The sequence below is a fragment of the Chlamydotis macqueenii genome, chromosome 3 (assembly GCF_036417535.1).
Source record: "Chlamydotis macqueenii isolate bChlMac1 chromosome 3, bChlMac1.mat, whole genome shotgun sequence".
Taxonomy (NCBI): Eukaryota; Metazoa; Chordata; class Aves; order Otidiformes; family Otididae; genus Chlamydotis; species Chlamydotis macqueenii.
In genome coordinates this window covers 93568651-93588824 of record NC_141558.1, presented here as the reverse complement: position 1 = coordinate 93588824, position 20174 = coordinate 93568651, and the positions used below count along the sequence as shown (strand labels likewise).

The 20174-nt window shown below is 35.2% G+C and overlaps 1 protein-coding gene across 6 annotated transcripts in view; it reads right to left on the bottom strand.

The window, feature by feature from the left end:
- Positions 1-20174, bottom strand: part of RGS7 (regulator of G protein signaling 7) — a 256555-nt gene that overhangs the window by 130471 nt on the left and 105910 nt on the right. For all 6 annotated transcript variants that reach the window (XM_086743449.1, XM_086743450.1, XM_086743452.1 and 3 more), the window contains exon 3: positions 12808-12904. In XM_086743449.1, the coding sequence (XP_086599575.1) occupies positions 12808-12904 (97 nt within the window). The remainder of the gene's footprint in view (positions 1-12807; positions 12905-20174) is intronic.

Below are 20174 nucleotides of genomic sequence, written 5' to 3'. Positions count from 1 at the left end.
TTGCATGGATGCTCAAAGGAGAAAAGAGTTACAACCAAAGCACAGAGAAAGACGTCCACATGTTTGGGTTTTTTTTTTCTTTTTTTTCTTTTTAAACATGAAGAAATATATTTTTAAGAGCTAGAGGAAAAAAATGAGACAAGTTGCATTCTCGTACTTACTTTCAGCAACTGTCCTAGGAAAGTGAAGTGAACTGCTACTATAACCAATTTTCCATGCATTTTCTGGAACAATAGACTCAATTACTGGCCTTTAAATGGTCCAGAGTTTGGCAACATCATGCCTACCAGAAGCTTCCATGTAATCATGACACAAAATCAAGATTACCCTCCTAAATCCTGCTTGAACAACATGATGTTTTTTTGTAGCACAATCATATTTTCTATCTAATTCCAGTCCAGAGCAACCAAACCATAGCACAAGCAGAGCAGCTGGAGTCTATCTGCAAATGCTGATCATTGTAATTATATCTTTGTGGCTTATCATTCTAGAACTCAATATTTTTTTAATATGATATATCAACGTTCTGAAAAGATGTAGGTAACATGCAAGGCCTAAGTATTTCTGTAAAACTGTATTTGACCCCAGGCACAAAAACAAAAGAGATGAGTCACTCCACCTTCACTTTTCATTAAGACAGAATTCTGATTTGTTCTACTGAATGGATGCCTTTGTAAGTATGAAAGGACTTGATAAAATTGTCTAAAAACACCCACTTCTAGAATTCAGATAGTAGGAACACAAAAATACTACTACTCAGAAAACAAGTGAATAGAGAACAAAGAAGTGTTGTTTTTTTTTTTTTTCTCTGAAGAGTATGGAAGCAATGCGAATTCAACTTGAAATTATTACCGATGAAAGCAAGTAGAAAAATCAGGAGAGGATAAAGGGGCGGGAAAAAAAGCAGAAGGTGGAATTTATGTAAACAAACCATTAATGGGCAGGTTTGGCCCAGTACCTTTTCTCTATTCATAAAATATTCCCTGCTCTAGAAATAAAGCAGTTCAGGCAGGCAACTACTGGGCATTTTACTATAGACTTATTTTGTTTATGATCTGCAAGCCTTTTCTTCCATAATAAGTAAGATCAAAATTTACAAGAAGATAGTCTTGACAAAAAGGTAGAGTCTACAGAGGTCTGTAGGTCTATAAAGCAGACCCCAGAGCAGCGCAGGGAATCAGCATGTACTCCAGTGATCCAGTTTTCCAAGGGAAACAAGTAAACCAAGAGCATCCCCACTGAGATCTTCCATCCCTATGGCAAAAAGAGACAGATGCTGTGTGGGAAGCAAAAAGGCAAGGTGCATGACAGGAACGCTGAGCTTTCTGCCTTCAAAGCTGCCAACATCCTCTGGCCTCGGGGACTGCTGAGTCTGTGGGGCAGGGATCATGGAAAACAGAGTAACTCCTGCTGGCTTACATGCTTGTTTTGTAACATCAAGGCTCACTCTCCAGCTGCAAATATTAGAAAGCAGCTTTTAAAACATCAACTCAACTTCTGACCTTTATTCTGAAGCTCAGGAGCTTCCTTTAATAGGCTCTGCCAAATGTGTGCGGGCTGTGTAAGTAACACTCATCACACTTGAGTGCTCTTATTTCCTGTTAATAAGTTGTTCTTGATTGTAGCGTTCCACTTAAAAGTACTTTGATAATTTGCAAAAATTAATTAGTATCTGTGGTCCATTTATTTGTAAAGTGATAGATTGCCAATCACAGTAAGCTGTATGGAAGTACCTTTACTTCCTGTGTGGGTAACTAATTTAACATATCTTTCTTTTTGTCAGGAACGCAGCTGCCAGAAAATACTACTAGGACTTCTTCAGGACTTTTGCAGTGTCAAAGGGGTGAGCTTTTTGGAAAACTCGTTCGTTGCAGCTATAACTTTTTTTAAGTCTTCAGTGTCCCATTTTCAATGTTTTCCAAAAAGAAGCTTTCTATTTTTCATTCTAGATTTTTTTTTAAATTAAAAAAAAAAATGACAGTTTTGATTCATGGAAAGCTGAGAATTTAGCTTCTCGACCTTGATCAAGTCAAGAGGAAAATGTTTTTAGTATTTCAAAATCTTGTGGCATGAGACTTCTTGCCACCTCTAGAAAAAAGCAAGAACCCTTTATAACTTTTTTACTCTTACCATCACAAATATCCAGCATCCTTGACAAGTAGAAATTTCATGTAAGCAGATACACTACACAGATTAAATGGACTGTTCATTCTGTGTCATGATCAACCACTTCAATAAACATGTCCAAGCTGAAATAAACACTCAAATAGAACCATACCAGGTAATTGCTCAGGAAAAAAAAATTCCAGACAATCCAGATGCACACTAGCTCCTAGTAAAGCAGTTAGACTGCATGCAGCTTATTTGCAGTGAAATTCCTGATGTTATGGTGACATTTGTTGTTACAAAGTGTACACATTCTGTTTGCAAAACAAGTCTGTGGGTAACTTGAGGAGCAACAAAAATAAAAACATTTACAATTATTAGATTTTGTTCCCTGCTGTCCTTTTTGCAAAGACAAGTCTGCAGTCTTCTGATGCAACTGCAATGACAAAGTCTTTTTTCTCATAGCTGGAATCAATGGAATTAGAAGATAAATCACAAGTCATCTGATAAACCCTGATAACTTGATTTCTTGCTTAAGGGGCATATTCTCCAGGGAATTATTTCAATTAGTTTGTTTATTTTAACTGCTGGCCAACTATATTTATCTAGCTGTAAAAATGGCAGATTGAAATCTGCAAATACAGCACCACTTTCTCTTTGCATGTAGTTCACTTAAATATTTCACATCACTTTAAAACAGTAGATTTAAAGACAATAAGATACAATTTCCTGTACTAAAATGGTAAAGCTGAAGCAGAAAGAAGTTGTATTGCTTGAAAAGTCACAAAATGAGTCAATGTTAGATGTCATGTAAGAAGAATAGGGAAATACTATCCTAGGTGCATTCGTATCATCTTAAAAAGAAAAGCAAATGTATATGTTTACACTGTATTACACCTAGCAGGATATGTCTAAACAATATATTATTTGTATGTATACCAGAAGTACTTATCATATGCCTAAAGTCAACCAAAAACATGTGATGTAAATTAAAAAGTTGGATATTTTTCAAAGCGTGATGTAATTTTATTAATATCTATTGTCTCCACAATGTAATCACATTAATATCTATTGTCTCAACAACATAATTGTATTACTACCTATTGTCTCTATTTATAAAACAATTACAGTACCTGCCTAACTACAGCCTTATACACAGATATTCTCTGTAACCATTCTGTTCCATTATTATTGACCATATATGCAAGACCCAAACCTACTAACATATATTCCCAGCTTTAGGATTATGTCGCACTCATACAAAATCACACATATAAATCCTATGTACTATTGCAAAGTTTTTATTTTTGCTAAGACAATGGATACTTTTTGGACTCAAGGGTCCTAACCTTAGAGGAACCAGATTTGGTTTAATTTATTTTTGTCTTTAAGAGGATATTCATTTCTGGGATAGTTTCCAGAGACTACTTATCAAGTGTGTCATGAAACAGGTTTCACATTGTGCTAAGACCACTACTAGCAGTTAACAAGGACTTCATGCTGGGACTTCATTTATCTTCAACTATACACTTCCTCTTCTCATTCTTAACATGGGCAGCAAATTTCCTTCCTATCTCAGAAATTAGTGACACCAAACACAGTAGTAGCTCTTTCTTCTCAGAAAACACTCCTTTTCTGTGTATTTCAAATTGCTTTGTGAAAAAATTCCAGTGTAATTTAAACAAACAGCTTTGTTGTTATAGAAGTACCTCAAGAACTGATGGAGTCAAGTAGTATTCTTTTCTCTGCTTCATAATTAAAACAATTACTTAAAATACAGATGCCTGGAAAATTCTCACTTTTTAAAATTTTTCTTTATTTAACTAGTTCTAATCATTGCTATGCAACATCAACAGTACTTCTTTCTAAGCGATTCTAAGAGTTAGCCAGGAAGGAAAACAATTTTCATAGAACCCTGGAATATATTGCAGTAAAGTCACTCTTCCTTAGACATATTCTAGTCTTGTCTTCCTAAAAGGCTTTGATTATGAACATAACACATTTCAGTGAACCTATGTTATTAATTACTACTACAGATGTTGCTTATATCAACTTAAAAGTTGGGAGGTTTTTAACCTGATATATTATGCACTAACGCTGTGGGCAGATATAAATGGCATAAATATGCATGCTATGTATGTTTGCGTGTGTGTGTCGGAGAGGGTTATTTTCTCTGTTTTCTGTAAGTATCAATCATTGTTGCTGATATAAAAACAGCATAACAAAACACAATTATTAACTGGTGTTACGGCACAAAAAATGGTTAACTACCTACAGTGAAACTATGATAAATTGCAGAATTCCTGCTAATTTCAGGTTGATGTGAGGCTGACTCAGGGCTCCCTTTTCACCTCACATTTTCCATGAATGTTACACATCCAGTGTCTAGAGACTGGGTGTCAAGGGTGGCGAACTAGGTAAATTTTTGGCCATAGTGAAGGCAGTAGGTTTTCCCATACTCCTCTTAGAAGTTCTACTCTTGAAGTAGAAGTACTTCAAATGTGCTGGCAGAACACTGGCAAAATTTTACAGCTGAGAAGGCTAGGAAGAAGAAGGTGTAGGAAAGGGAGGGAAATATTTTCATGACAAAACAACATAGTAGAAAAGGTTAGGAACAAATTTGTATCTATGACCAACAAGCCCCAGAACCTTTTCTCTGGAAATATGCTGAGCTGTAAGGGCCTTACACAGTGTTTGGGAAAGAGGGGATCATCTAATTCAAACTATGCACTTCATGTGGATGAACAACAAATAGGATGAATGTTCCCAACAATCTACCATCTCACCAGAAGAAAAAAAATAAGAATTTTTGCCCAATGCATGACTTCTAGACCTATTTCTTTTGCAAATGTCTGTGAAAACAAGCTTTTCATATCTACTGATTTGAAGGGAACTGACATTTATGATGACTGTTTTGCACACAGATTACTTTTAAAGACTTTTTCAGTGGATTTTCAGTATATTTCTGTTTCCTAGAACAATTTTGCAAAATTGTCTCAGACTTTCTTCACTGTATTTTTTTTCACTAATACTCCCAATGGCAATCACCACTGAATTGAAAGGTAAACATATGAATACAATTATTTGTTGTTGTTTGATTAGGAGGAAGTAATAATTTTTAAATGAGAATTTGTTGTTCTGTTTAAAACATCCAATGAAAATACTTTCACATTTTGAAAAGCTTTTAATTCTGACAGTGATTTATTAAAGGTCTGATATTAACACATGCCTTAAAATGAAAATAGAGAGCATAATCATCTTGGAGCATTACAGTTATTGGAAACAATTCTTTATTTCTCTCATTCACTTTTCCTTTCAAGTGAATAACAGCAGTCAGCTCTTATTTGATGCCAGCCCACTACAGCTTGTCACACGGCCATTCTGAGCTTCACAACTGCAACACTATCACTAAGCTGATTTTCCATAAAATACAAAAGTTCTGTCAAGTTCTAAGCAGCTTAAGAGCACCCTTCTCTGGTCATAGTTACAATCCCAGTGATATGGCCAAGACAGATAGGCAAACAAACAGAAACAGGAGGTGAAGTTATGCGGACAGCACTCAAATATCCAATTTGGTTTTCTGAAATGGTAAAGCATATAAAGTACCACTCATTAATCAGTTAATTATCTCACTACTTTGAAATGACTGTATGTCCAATCTTATGGCGCCACTTAATCAATCTCTTCTACTCATGACTCTAAAAATCATGAACATGATATCAATAAATAAGAGAACCCGCCAACATTTGAATGCAAATCAGTCACTCTGTCAGAGTGATGAATGGAGATGACACACAAGAGAGGTTGGTGCTTTAACTTCAAACCAACTATTCATTTGGGCATAGAGGATTATTAACTTTTTATTCTCAAAAGTTCTGCTTTGAAAAGTGAAACTGTAAAGATAGCAAGTCCCTGCTCACACAGAATCATAGAATGGTTAGGGTTGGAAGGGACCTTCAAAGGACTTCTAGTCCAACCCCCCTGCAAGGAGCAGGGACATGAGCCACCTTTTGTCCTTCATGTACTGACAGAGATCTTTTCATCAAAGCATTTCACTAAGACTGGAACCTCAACAAGGCAGCAAAGCTTGTAGCTTTAACACTGAAGGCTCCATTTGCAAATAACGACAAACTGATTCAGCATAAAGAAATCAGCAATGATTCTACTATTAAATTATATCTGTATAGAATGCAAGGAAAGGGGAATGAGCGAATGGAAAGAACAAGAAAGTAGGAACCTGTCATCAACCCAAAAAAAGTCCATAAAATTAGAGGCTTGGGAGATGGGAATCCTAGCTTCTCCCACACAGTTAACTTATTCTGGAAAATGTGTAAAAAATGGGAATTCCAATGTTCTTGTATTTACCTGTAAGGCAATATGGCTTCAAAGGTACCAGATGATTGAGGTGTTATGCTTTTGTGTTTTTTTTTTCTGTCAATCTAAGTAGAGGAGCTTTCTCTTTTATCTTGCATTTCAGGTAGGTAGTCTCCAGTACTAAAAGTGGATAAACCTATCAACTCATTTCACACGTAGAACTGAACAGTCATCTCATGCTAACAATTCATTACTCAGCTGGGCAAGATCAAAACTAATGACAAATGAAACACACTCTTTCTTTTTATTAGTCCCCCGAGTCATCCAATTCCCACTGTACTGCTCTTTAACTTTTGCTGTCTGCTTCTATATAAGCAATACTGTTGTTGCAGGTAGCTCCTGTGACTAATTCCTTGGGCTCACCCATCTGTGAGTGCCATGAGCTGTTTTCACATCGCTTTCCTCTGGAGTCTCTCGCTACATCTGACCAGGCTACTGAGACTGCTGGTCTGCTTTTCAGCAGGATTTTTTTTTTATGTTTAAACACATAAATTCTCTGGTTTTTTTTTTTACCAAGCATAGTGCTAGTGCTTAAATAAAGACTGTTAATTAATGATTATATGAATACATTTGCTAATCAAAATGCAATGTCTCGCTATCTTAACAATTTCCCAAGTAGAAGAGAAATAAGCATTTTCTGAGATCAGGAAAAAAAAAGATGAATAAAAATGGCATGTGATGGTAATCATTCTAAAAAGTGGGAAAATGCAATATCTATATGGAAAAGGCACAATATCAGCTTCACATCTAAGAATGAGAAAAAACTAAAGACTTCACATGGATTTCATTTTCCTGGGAAAGGTAAATTTCTTTTCACTTCTCTTTAACTCAAAAGGACATATTTAAAAAACACCTTTTTACTAGCTTCCTCCATATTTGTTGGTTCAAGCTGTGACTATTTTCCAAAATTATTGAGCCATGCATTAGAAACAGCCAGTAACAACTAGTATGAGCGTGCTTTCCTTGAATACTTTTTATTCTCTCTCTGCATGTATTCTTTAATTGAACCTACATTTCTCATAGCTCTCCCCGCTCCTTCAATAAAAACGCTAAAGTGTCCCTCATTCATGCTTACACACTGCTTTGTTGGCACATTCTCCACATATTTTATTCATCATCAAGCTTATCCAAGTACTATACACTTTAAAGTCCTATAATGCATCACAGCGGTATTCTGTAATGACCGTAAGACACCACTGTATCACTACATCTGTCTTAATGAAATATTCACATTATGATTATCTTAAGCAGCTTTCAGTACTAATACTGAACAGTCCACCCCGCAAAGACCCCCAAAATAAACTCTCAAGTATTGTTGTGCCTTATCTGTAAACTCTGAAAGCTTCTTTCTGCTTGAAAGTGAACAGCTAAACTTTGGCATTTACTTGCTCTCTCTCCTTAGTAAAAATAAAAATGATATTTTGGAGCTCTTTCTAATCCCTATGATTCATATGTCAGACTCTCTACATTCATCATTTCAAGCAAGCTTTTTTATCCATTTCCAGGCCTAATGGTGAGCCATGTTGCAGGCAAATTGCCTTCTTTTTATTGCTAACATTCCAATCACTGTTAGTAAAGAATGCACATGACAACTTTCATGCAATTATTCTTGTTGACTGGCAAGATGTCTATATAAACTATCTTCCCTCCTCCAAAACATTTTAAAACCATGGAGACAACAACAGCAAGCCCTTCTTTTGTTCATCAAAATGCATAATCACATAGAAAGAGCAGACTCTCCTGCCTGGTTTTTCCCTTGGAGCCTTTAACATTTCAAGTGAAAGCCACAATATATATACATAACAAACCGCATTATTACGACTTCACCTTGACAGTGCAGTCTAGTCAGGAAGCCATCAACCACTGTTTTAAACGTATGCCTTCTGAAAACTGAGTGCCCATGACTGTGGTCATCAGAATTAATCATAGAAAGTGACTTAGATCCATAGACAGGGATAACTAAAATTTTGGCAATAAACAGTCAAATTTCCCAAGAATCACATAGGAAGCTACTTCAGTGTCAACTTCAAGCACAACTTTAGATGCTCAGATGTATAACTATGCTTAAAGCTACTGAGAAAACTGACTCAACCCCTCTTTCAAGAAACGTCTCCTTCACCTGGCATATACCGAGTTCAGTTCAGAGACAGTTCAGGCTCTGTGAGAGGATACACTTTTAGAACAACACAGTTTTTAAAACACAAGCTCTGGTGTGATTTTCACACTCAATATTATAATGTGAATGGCCATAAACAGACTATATTCTTCATAATAAAAACAGATTATTCCATTCTCAAAGACAGGAAGCTATTCCTCGAACAATGATGGTTTACATCACAGCGTTGCTTATACACTTAAGCAGTCAGACTACAGCAATACCACAATTTACAGCATAATTTCCATTAAGAGTGACCAGTGTAGGATGTAAAATATAATCTCGCAAATCTAGTTTCAGCCATTAGTGTACTAGATATATTAGTCTGTTTTCTGCAAATCTATCCATGCAAATTCATGTTTGTTGCATACGGTCTGAGCCTACTTGCAAATAAGATTGTGGGTGGCTCAGCTTGAGGTGAACCATCACTACAAAGACCATCTGCTACAGCACACTGTACGTTCTCTCTGTTCAAAGACCTAATTGTACCTACCCTCACAAGCATTAGCTGGATGAGGTAATTCAGCAAGACTCTGTAAAGGCTAAGGTCTTTTACAAAAACCATCTTTTTTTTGGCTGAAGTCTACTGCTACTGTCTGAAGTCTACAGTCTACTGCTACAATGGCCCCAGAAGGCAGTGAGCTAGGGTCAGGATCAGTCAGTACAGAATTATGCTGAAAAATCCACGTGTAGTAGTTAACTCAATTAAAAAAAAATAGGCATGGAGACTGTAAATATCTGTTCTGCAACAGTGAATGATACAGATATTAGTATAAAATAAGCTTTGAGTGCAATGAAAGCATTAGCTCACCAGACTCAGCAAGCTACAGAGTACAGAATAACTCTAGAGCATTTGATATTTATTCTTGCTTGTCATGACATAACTAAAATACACCACAGATGTTCACTGACAAAAACAACAGGTTTCAGGTCTGCAAGCAGCACAAGTGAAATAGTCAGCTCTCAACTCCATGCTGATTATTTTATGCTGAATCCCATTTGGAATTACTCAAGGATGCATTTTCCCCTTCTCCAATAATTGTTTACTTGTATGCATAATAAGTCATATCATTTCTGTTACAGACTTTGTAATATTCTAAGTTGTTCACCATAGTTATTTGCATAAAAAGAGGAATAATTTTATGTAGAGTTCTTTATCGAAAGAACTCAAATAAGTATCATTAACACCCTTAATGCTAAACAGCTAAGAAAAATCTCTCTGCACCAACAAATGAAGTATAGGATCAGGATAGTTGCTAACGGCTTTGGTTTTACTCCCTTGTTTTCAGAGATCCGTATCTCAGCATATACAATATGCTAGAGTTCTTTCAAGGATTGGGTTTTTTTTTCACAATTCATTTCACCTCCTGCTTGTAGGCGACTGGAATGCTATTTTCAAAATTTCTCTGAAATTCACCAGCTCTAGTGAATTTACACCGTAGGTAAATTTGCTACGTAATGTCAATCTGATACGTTCCTAAATATGGATTCAAATCTGCATAGTAATCAGCACACATCTACAGGTTTGTATTCATTTTCATCAAATAGCTTACTAACTCATTTTACGCACATTTTAATCAGGTAAAGTCAATTAAATTATTTACTTTTGAAAGACTTCAGGACAGAAATCGAACAAAAATGATGTGTTCGAATACAAGCAGCTTGCTCACAAAAACAAATGAAACAAATATCAACATCAAGCAGCCCATTTGCTCTCTGAATATATGAAATATAAAGCAATGTAATTCAACTTTTTTTTTTCAAAATTTCATAAGCTGAAACAATCTTTAACTTACCGCTATTTCTCTTCATGTTTTTCTGAAGCACAACAATGTGTACAGCCTATAGAGTATTATCTGTATTTGAAATGTTTCTCTGTGTGGATATTTTACTTGTAAAAACATTTAAGGAATGACTCAGTAAATGAGACAATATAATCACATCATCCTATTTATTATAATCACAATATTTTATTAAAAGGTTAAATTCAGATACCATTCCCCAGGCTAATTTTGCTAATGTAGTCATCCTTAATAGATATGGTCAGTAATTCTGCATTAAAAGGTGACTGCTTTTTCAACTAGTTTTTCACTTGCTGTTTTTAGAAGCAATACTATGAAATATAAGTAAAGAAAAAATAAAAATACCTCTCTTGCTTTTTATAAAAGCATAATTAAAATGTTAGCCCATAATATCCTAAATCTACAGATAATTTATGGACATCCTTAATTTTTACAAGTTGTTTAAAAGACTCTTACAGGTCTTTTCTAATGCATACACATATGCATCTGTCTAAGTGCTTGCTGGGACATCTCTTAACTGTGGTAGATATACCCATACTGCTTCTCCCCACAAACAAACAATTGCAAAGTTCCATTTTTATGAGATATAAGCCTGGACTGAAGGCTGGGTATAATACATGCTTTTATGCATAGACACACAGAGAGAGATCTATAGGAGCATATAGACTTTTTTTTTTTTTTTTTTTTTTTAACTGGAGAGCACCTGCCCTTGACCATTTTCAAATGTATAACTTTGTAGGTAATAACAGTACTATAAGCTGTCAACCACTGCTTTACAGGAGGTCTGTGCGCACTTAGAAAACAATACTCCCCTGTTTCTTAGCAATCAATAGTTTTGAGTTCAAGCTGAGATTCGGTTGCTTCATATACACAAACTCCTAGCACTTTAAAGGAAATCAGCTACTCTCAACATTAAGATTTGAACAGTTCAGATTCCATCCAGAATAAAGAACTGCTAGAGAAGTAGATTAATTGCACTAAAATGACAGTTGTACTGTTCTGATGGATTTTTTAGTCATGTGTAGCAAAAATTACTGCCCTGGTATTTGAAAGAGAAAATCCACAAAGGCAAAAAATGAACTCTTCTTTTTCTTTCCCCCTCTAATTGATAAAGTTAATGCCTCAGGTTATACACAAAAGTTGCTATATCAGTGACTACTATGTACTACTATACATATACTCTAACACAACCTTAAAAAGTATGATTTTTATTCCAGTAAAGAAAAAAAAAAAACAACTTTTGGTAAATAATGTCTCCTGATATACAAATATCCCTAGTCTGTCTAATTTGAAAACAATAGCTTACGAGGAAAGACAGAAAATAACAATTTATATGGATCATTGAATAGGATGTCATGCTGTACTAATTTATGTGAAATAAAGGTCCATCCTTCAGAGGCTAGTTTTTTACATGTAGTTTCTAAAATCACGAAGGGATTTTTTTCACTCTTTCCTCCTTTGTGTCGGACTGACTAGCAAAAACACTCCAAAGTTTGAAAGTGAAAGTATAGAATTCTTCTTGCTGTTCTGAGCAGTAGGAAATGCTGTAAATACTTTCTACGTAAGGATTACCTTTTTAATTACAAAAATGTCAACCGTTTACAAAGCTGACCAAACTATGGAAAAAGTAGGTTCAGCAATAGCATCTATTTCAAAGGAACTCTGTACTCATTGGTAGCACAAAAAGATACATATCCATATAGATAGATGCATAAAGTTATATAAAAGTATGTAAATAAATGAATAAATATATTATACTAGTTAATAAATGGACAGATTTTTGTTCATATGACAATACTGACTTGGATTAGCTATAAAGTTTACAGCTGTTTCGCAAATCACCACAGATACCTCAGTCTTAGATTCTTGGGCACAGCCAGCCAGCTACAAAAGCAGATTACAAATGTTGTAATAAATGTCTACAGCCACAATTCAGTATCAGTTGCAGAGTACAGTGATGATTTTCCTTTTCTGTTGCGCTATAGTAGTTCTTATCTTCATGTAACTTGTCTATACACCAAAGTCATTATACTTGCCATGAAAACAGGCTAAAAATCAGATCTGAAATGCTGAAATTCTGCAATAAAAATATTGCCATCTTCAGATAATTGACTTTCTGTAGCAAATTAAGTATTCCCTTCACTTAATTTACAAGATAAAAATATCTCTGTGTAAACCCACTCCAATGTGAGAGAAACATATTAAAAATTTCTATAATTAAAGCATTCAAAGGATAGTCAATGTCTCCTCCGGATCAGATGACTGTGAATTCCCCATAGCACTCAGTTAAAAATGTTTGCCACTTGAACATCCCCTTACATATTGTAGAGTGGAAACTTTAAGTAGTATGAAATTTACTTTGACTCTTACCAGAAAAGACACTGGGGATCTTGGAAAGAAAACTTTTGACTGTACGAATAGGAATTCCGTTTTTCTCATCTTGCATGCGGGCTATGACGTCTTCCATCTGAACACAGAAAAAAAAATAAAAGAAAGAATAAAGAAATCCAGTATTATTTCATAAAAGAAATTATCCAAGAAAGCCTAGATCAATCTTTCAGAACGACAGGTCTTCTCTTGCTATTTCTTCTCTAAGTTCTAATTTTTATTTTCTATTTTTATATAACAGGTTAAAAAACTTGAAGGAACTTATTAATGGAAATAGTTAAAAAAAAAAAAGTATGTTCTCAAAGTCTCCTGAGAAAGAAATAGCAAGGCAGAACAAAAAGGTTTAGTTAAAGTAGTCAGAAGTAGTTAAAAGTCATTGCTGGATGTACAACTTCATATTTGATTGTATTACTGATATTATACCAAATATAAAAGCAAAATAGACTCATATAGTCTTCTAGGGGACTGATACCATTCTCAAAAAGGCTGTTCAAAACAAAAATAGAGCTTTTAAGTTCAAAGTAAAAATTCCTTCTTTTCTTTTGAGAAGAGTTAAAAAATACAATGTGAAGCAATTTTGCATCCCTAGAGACAGCAGAGTCAGAAACGTAGGAATTTTTTGTAGGTAATGGAGGGGGTATAAAAACATTTAAAATTACTTTGTGGTATTTTAAAAAAATATTTTTACATTAGCTGATTTTTTCCAGCTCAATTTCGTAGGCTAATTTGGCCTGTACATTTTATAAATTATGCCCAACTCCAAAGGTTCACTTTCACATGAACTATGAACAGCAAGCCCTTTTACTGAAAAATGCCAAGAATGGTCCACATGCTCCATGTACTTATGGATCACACATTAATAACCCAAGGAACACAAATCCAGTGGCATAGTCCAAAACAGAAAGGACACAGGAGAAGTAGATATTGTTAGTATTGCATGCAGCAAGATGTGGAAGACTGAGTCTATTGCTCAAAATTAAGGAGTGTACAAATGTAACAGAAGAAAAGAACCAACATTCATTATAATGACTTTCATCTGACATGAAATTTAATTATTTAAATAGGAAAGTCTATTAATAATGTTCTAAAGAAATTGTCAAGCAGACAAACTGTTATCTATGAAACTGAATCTCTCCATACATTTATTATCCATATAATAAGTGAAGGCTTATTTCAACCTCTTCTAAACTCATTTGGTAAACTCTCTTATTGAGCCCTTAAATGAATAAGAAGTCACTCAAATTCAAGTGAATATCTTTGCTTTAAATAGTGAAATAAATCATAACCTTAGGTACATGGTCTATGGAAATGAACAGAAGTAAATTTGATGATAAATTCCATACATGCAGCATAATCTTATAAGGATATTGCTAGAGCTTCAGAGGGAATAACAATCTATATTACGCTGGGACAAAGTTTAGAAGACAATTCACACATAAGGCAACACGATAAAGGTATAGTTGCATTATAATAAGGATCACTACTAATGTAGGACACAATCCTGGAACGTAATATTACGCATAGTGATATGCAGTTACTTCTTTCTCAGGAACACACACAAGTGCAAATATTCAATGCCTAGCATTCCTACTGCTGTCAGTAATCACTCTTTTGAGGATATATTGAGGAAATTGTTAACTGACATTCACATATGGTTTCCCAGACTTGATTCACGGACAAGATTTATTCCAAACTGTATAAAACCTAACTCTGATAGGGATCGTAGCTCTGGGGGAGTTCTCTGGTTTTGATTAGCAAAGTGAGATCTAGGATATCTGCACTGCAAAACTACACCTTCCCCTGCACACCTAGCTCACAGCATTGGTTTGTGTCAGGAGTGAATATCCTTAGTGCAAAAGGCAGCTCACACTCCAGCATCATTGTGAACTGCCTGGTTAATTCACTCTACAAAGATTACTGCCTAAGTGAATAGGAGTGTTTTGAAACAAGACACAATACCACAGCAGACTCCTAATTAGTTATAGTTGACCTGGGATTCTGTACGTTATCTGTTAGGCTACAAAATTCTTATTTATCTTTTTATGCAGATATCTAAATGATCACTTGTGTTTTGTGGTCATCTTAAGCATAAGAACTCAAGAAAGTGAAGTGCAAATTAAAGAAAAAAGCCATTAAAGATTCAAAACCACGTAATCCAACATATGCGGGTGCACAGTTTAACTTTAAATATATGAAGTCCCAATTTCTGTTTTAGCTGCTTTAAATTCAGTAAATGTATAATCACTTCCACTGAAAAACATCTCCTCATTTAATTATATTTGTGAAGCAGCACTCAAGGCACTTCTTCATTCATCAACAATGACCTAAGACAATGAAAAGGGCAGAATACTTTAATTAGGATGATGAAAGAAAATCTTCATCTAATTTTGCTCAAGAAGTCTAATCTGGAAAACACAAGCTGCTGCCTGATACAATAATTTTCCATCTTGATGTATCATTGTTTGCTTCTGAGTCACCTGACCTGATGCTTAAAAGTGAAATATACTCTCCTTCACTTCACCTCAAATTAGGCTTTCAAAGTTCTTTAATTATGTTCTTACTTGGTTAAACCTGACTGGCTCTGATCATGCAATGGGATCTTTTTTAGCCCTAAGCCTTCTCAAAGAAAACAAATTCATGAACAACTGCCTTCTGATCACTTTGCAAATGAAGCTTAATGTGTTTAAGAAAATGAAGTTGTATAAGCACATCTTTTGGCTTTTCAGTCATTATTATATACAATTAATAGGGAAAGTGCAGCTAGAAGGAAGTTCACGGTTTAGCAAGGATTCTACAGGAGCATTTCTAAATAAATGTATCCTTCAAAAAATATGCCATTGGTTTACCAGTGAGGCAATTCTAACCGTGACCAAAAAATCACTAACTTTCTGATGCATAGGTAATTCAGACTAAACTCATAATATTAATATTCAAAACTTTACTTGTCTCCTTATGAAGATACTTTGTAGGCTTCATCTTGACATGTAAGGACTCTGTGACATCTATTTCAAAGACTAAGTCTATGACAACAGTGAGAATACATCTTATATGAAGCAAAAAGAAAGAAGATTGTGAGATCCTGTAATAGAGAGGCTACAGGATACAGGAGCCATTGCCTAATAATAACCACTGATCGCTCCAAACATGCTGGGAGCCAGGCATGGAGACCTACATGACTCATCCCAGGGGCAAAAGCCACAGAAACCTAACAAGCTCATAGAGACAGTATTATCTGGTCATGGGGAGGAGAGATTAAAAGTTATCAAATAGGAAGTGAAGGTGATGGTTCTCAGTCATTGTGTGTTCTTAAAAGACTATTGAAGGGCTATGCTTCTGAGGCTTCTCTTTTTTTGAAATGATCATAAGAGGCTTCTGCCCTATGGGGTGCAATTCATCTCTTCTATCTTTAATCATCAGTCACTACCCAAATGTATCTTTCTCCATTATTGACAGTGGAAGTCTCGACAACAAACCAGAATTTTTTATGGTTCCTTAGATTTCAGTGCTGTGTGGTTTGGGAAGACCATAATCTTTAAATTTCTAAATCTAAACATGAATTTCATTCCTAATAATCCATATGTCTTGCAAAAACTATCCTCTTGCACCACAATTGGCATCACTGCTTTTTAAGAACTGGGGTTTTTTTTTATTAATTCACAGACAACAAAAGTCAAAAGCTCAAAAAGTTGGTCAGTACAAGACGAGTTTTTTCTTCCTTTAAAAGCAAGATTAAATCAACTCCACATAAAGAGGATCACTAGATATGAGGATTAGAAGACAACTAAAAGAAAGCAATGGTCTGAAACTAACCGAAGTTCAAGAGATATGCAGGAAAAGTTTGAAGCCTTGACCTACTTACAGATTTACAGATATCGCCATTCTATTTCTGTTACTAAAATAAATTGTAGTGCCACAGAATTAAAAGTATGTCTGGGAATACTAGAATGAAGCCAAGCATAACTTCGTACTCAGTTATCATACCTCAGAACAGGAGATTGCTCTTACGTTGAGTGTACTGGGGTCCACCCACACTACAGTTTTGTTAATTTTGCTAAAAACTTTCTTCTTCATTTTATCCAAACGCAGGAGTGGAATAATCCAGTGGAACTAATTATGGACCTCATCCAAACTTGTTAACAAAGTACAACAAGTTACAATATATAGTAATTTCTTACACTATGCAGCATAGACATTTTGTTCCCCTCCCTACTTAAACAGCATACAGAGTCCGAGTGCAGCTGGCCAGCGGGTTGCAGGAGGCTTTCCTTAGCCAGCCCCCCCATGCCGAGATGTACATGAGGCAACCTGGCTTGAACAAAACTATCAGGGTAGGAGAACAGGAGAAAGTTGCAAGGTTCCTTACAAGGTAATGGCCTTTTTTTTTTTTTCTGTTTCCCAACACATACTAACTATACTGAATAGTTATATTCTCATCTTGTTAGTGTTTTACTGATAATTAATTACATGTAACTATTCTTACTTTCAACAGTAGTCTTCTCTTGAAACTTCATTATATTATATATGCTCTGCTTCACACACTGCCAATTATACCACAAATTTTTCTGAGAGCTCCATCAGCTAAAAAGCGCGCAACTGCAGGATGCAGAAAATTTGTAAGAATGTATTTTGCTGTGGTTCACTGAGGAAAAAAAAAAAAATCTGTATATTTACACAAATGGCTAAACTACCCCATCAGAGTTACACTTTTGGAGTCTTAGGCTGTCTGTCTTCCCATGTGAGTTGCTTTTTGTCTGGACTACAGGTGCCAAGAGTCACTGTAACATCCTTCTTTAATCGAATCGTCATAGGGCCAGCTGAGAGCCGCCCAACTCAGTGAAGCAGGGGGCTCTGTTCAGCTACTCAGGCTGCATCACAGAGAAAAAGAGAGCACAACAAACAGGAACCACAAATCCAGGAAGAATACACTGACAAGCACCGACACAGGCAAACTGATTGCCAGATAAAATATTTCAGTGTTGCTCAGCAAAGTAAAGCAAATCATCTCAGGTCAGGAGTGCTGACAATTCCTTTTCTAATTAGATGGTCTGATGTCTCTGTATAAAAAAATTTCAGCATTTTCCATTTAATGTAGAATTGGAATATTTCAACTCTTCATTCTTATTTGAGATAAAAACAAAGTTTAAAACATTCACAAGTCCAGAAAAGTATATTTAGGTATTTGATGAAAGTACAACACTGAAAGACAGCAATATTAACCAAACTATTAATGACAGTCATGCATGAACTATCTGAGCTTGCTGGAAAAAAAAAAAAAAAAAAAAAAAAAAAAACCAGGCAGTCAGGAGTTCCTTCGAGTCAGCTTCTCCAGTCTACCAATACAGAGAAACTGCCCTAAGTCCTCTCGGATGGACATTAAATAAGAGAAAAACTTACTCAATGAAAGGAATACAAGAATAACTGGTCTCATCATTTTCAGAACCTCTATTTGCTGAAGTAACTATCTGACATCATAAAATCAATTGACAAATAGACAACATACTCTAGTCATTAAATGGATGCAATGGAGATATTTTGAAGAGCCTAATTTACTACATATACCTATGACACTGACACCTCTGCTATGTGTTCCTTTCCCTCTGCAGTATGAAGTCACCAGTGTGAGCAAATAGTTCATACTCTGTCCTCAAACAGAATACTTGTGGATAGCCAAAGATATTTGGCTTTGCATGTAGCACAAAGCTCTGTACTGAAACATTATCTGTCATCACTCTTATGCCTGCATTTATAATTATCAATTTGTGAATTTCTAATTAAGATTCAAATTTATTTGCCCTATTTATCCATACTGTGTCAGATACAGCAAATAATGTCCCAAGTTGGTTGTAAAACAAGGGTGGTACTACATACACTAACAGCCTGTGCTGACATTAAATGAGTGCACGGCAAGCTTTTGTCATTTGTTAAGAATAATTCAGGTTATTTTGAATGTATTTTAAAATACATGCCAGTTCTGTGCAATTATTATTGAGGCCTGGTTTTTTTCTTATTAGATGAACAGTCCCACTGGGTTTGTCTCTGTCATCAACCTGTGTGTTCACCACTGAACTAGCATCAACACGAGACTCTGCACACTTTGCTTATTTGGAACTGTGCTTTTGGAATGGTAATATTAAGCATGTGCTTGTGTTACTTATGCATCTAAAACACTTAATCAACACAACTAGCATTTCATTTTAAAAATGCTTGTAGTTTATTACAAATCATACAAGTAGTTCCTTTGCTTTTCATTCCTTGACCGTTTAGAGCAGTTATACCAAATTCTGGATGCCAATACCCTGAGAAGAAGAGAGTCCAAGTAATAGTGAATGAACATACACTTACAGAGACACAGCTAGGCTACCCTAAAAGAAGCAGTATCCACCTTCCAGTTTTGCTGAACTACCTAATAATAAAGTTGATTACAATAGATCCCTTCTTAAATATGTTCTCTCAAAGGGGAAAAAAGCACAATTTTCTCATAAAGCTTACTGAAATCACATAAATATATAAAACCAGTTAAGCCATTGGCTGCTTAGATATTGATAACTACTACACAGCAAAGAATTTTCTACAAAGTTACTTTACAATATGTCATTTGGAGCAGAGACTATCTGAGGATGAAATACAGTTTCAGCATTAAAAATTCTGTAAAAAAAAAAAAAAAAAAAAAAAAAAAAAAAAGGTCTGCTGAAACTGAATTTAGTTGACATGTTAATACTTTTTTGAAGAAGGATACCTTAAAAGCATACTTTAAACTCCTGTGATTAACCTGTAATCATACGGCCTGTTTGGAAGCTACAACTGTCAGTGATCTCTAGATAAAGAATAGATAAAGGTTAATCCACATCGCATAAAAATGTACAATATTGAATGGAAAAATCTTGAAGATACCATGTAGTACATTTGTAGATATTGTTTATGTCACTAAGTTATTCTCCTTTCTCCCAAGGACTGCTGATGTTGAGGTAGTGGTTTAATGCACCAGCGTGTCACTCAACATGACTTTTTCCTCTGCCTCATACACTGGATAAACTGGAGATCTCCCAGTGACCTTCCATTTCCAACACCACTATACAGTTTCACCTGATTTATTTCTTATTGTGCCTTCTTTGGATACGTTGAAATGAAAAAATTTAATACATACCGTGTTTCACCCCCAAAAGTCCTTTATTCTTATTCACAAAAATAGTGCAAGTTTACTTCGGCCAGTTGTTTTTGGTTTGGTGTTTTTGTTTTGTTTTGGTTTTTGTCTTGGTTGGTTTTTTGGGGTTTGTTTTTTTTTTTGGTTTTTGTTCTGTTTTTCTTTTTGTTTTTTTTTTTTTTTTAAGAATTCAGCATGTCAGAACTAT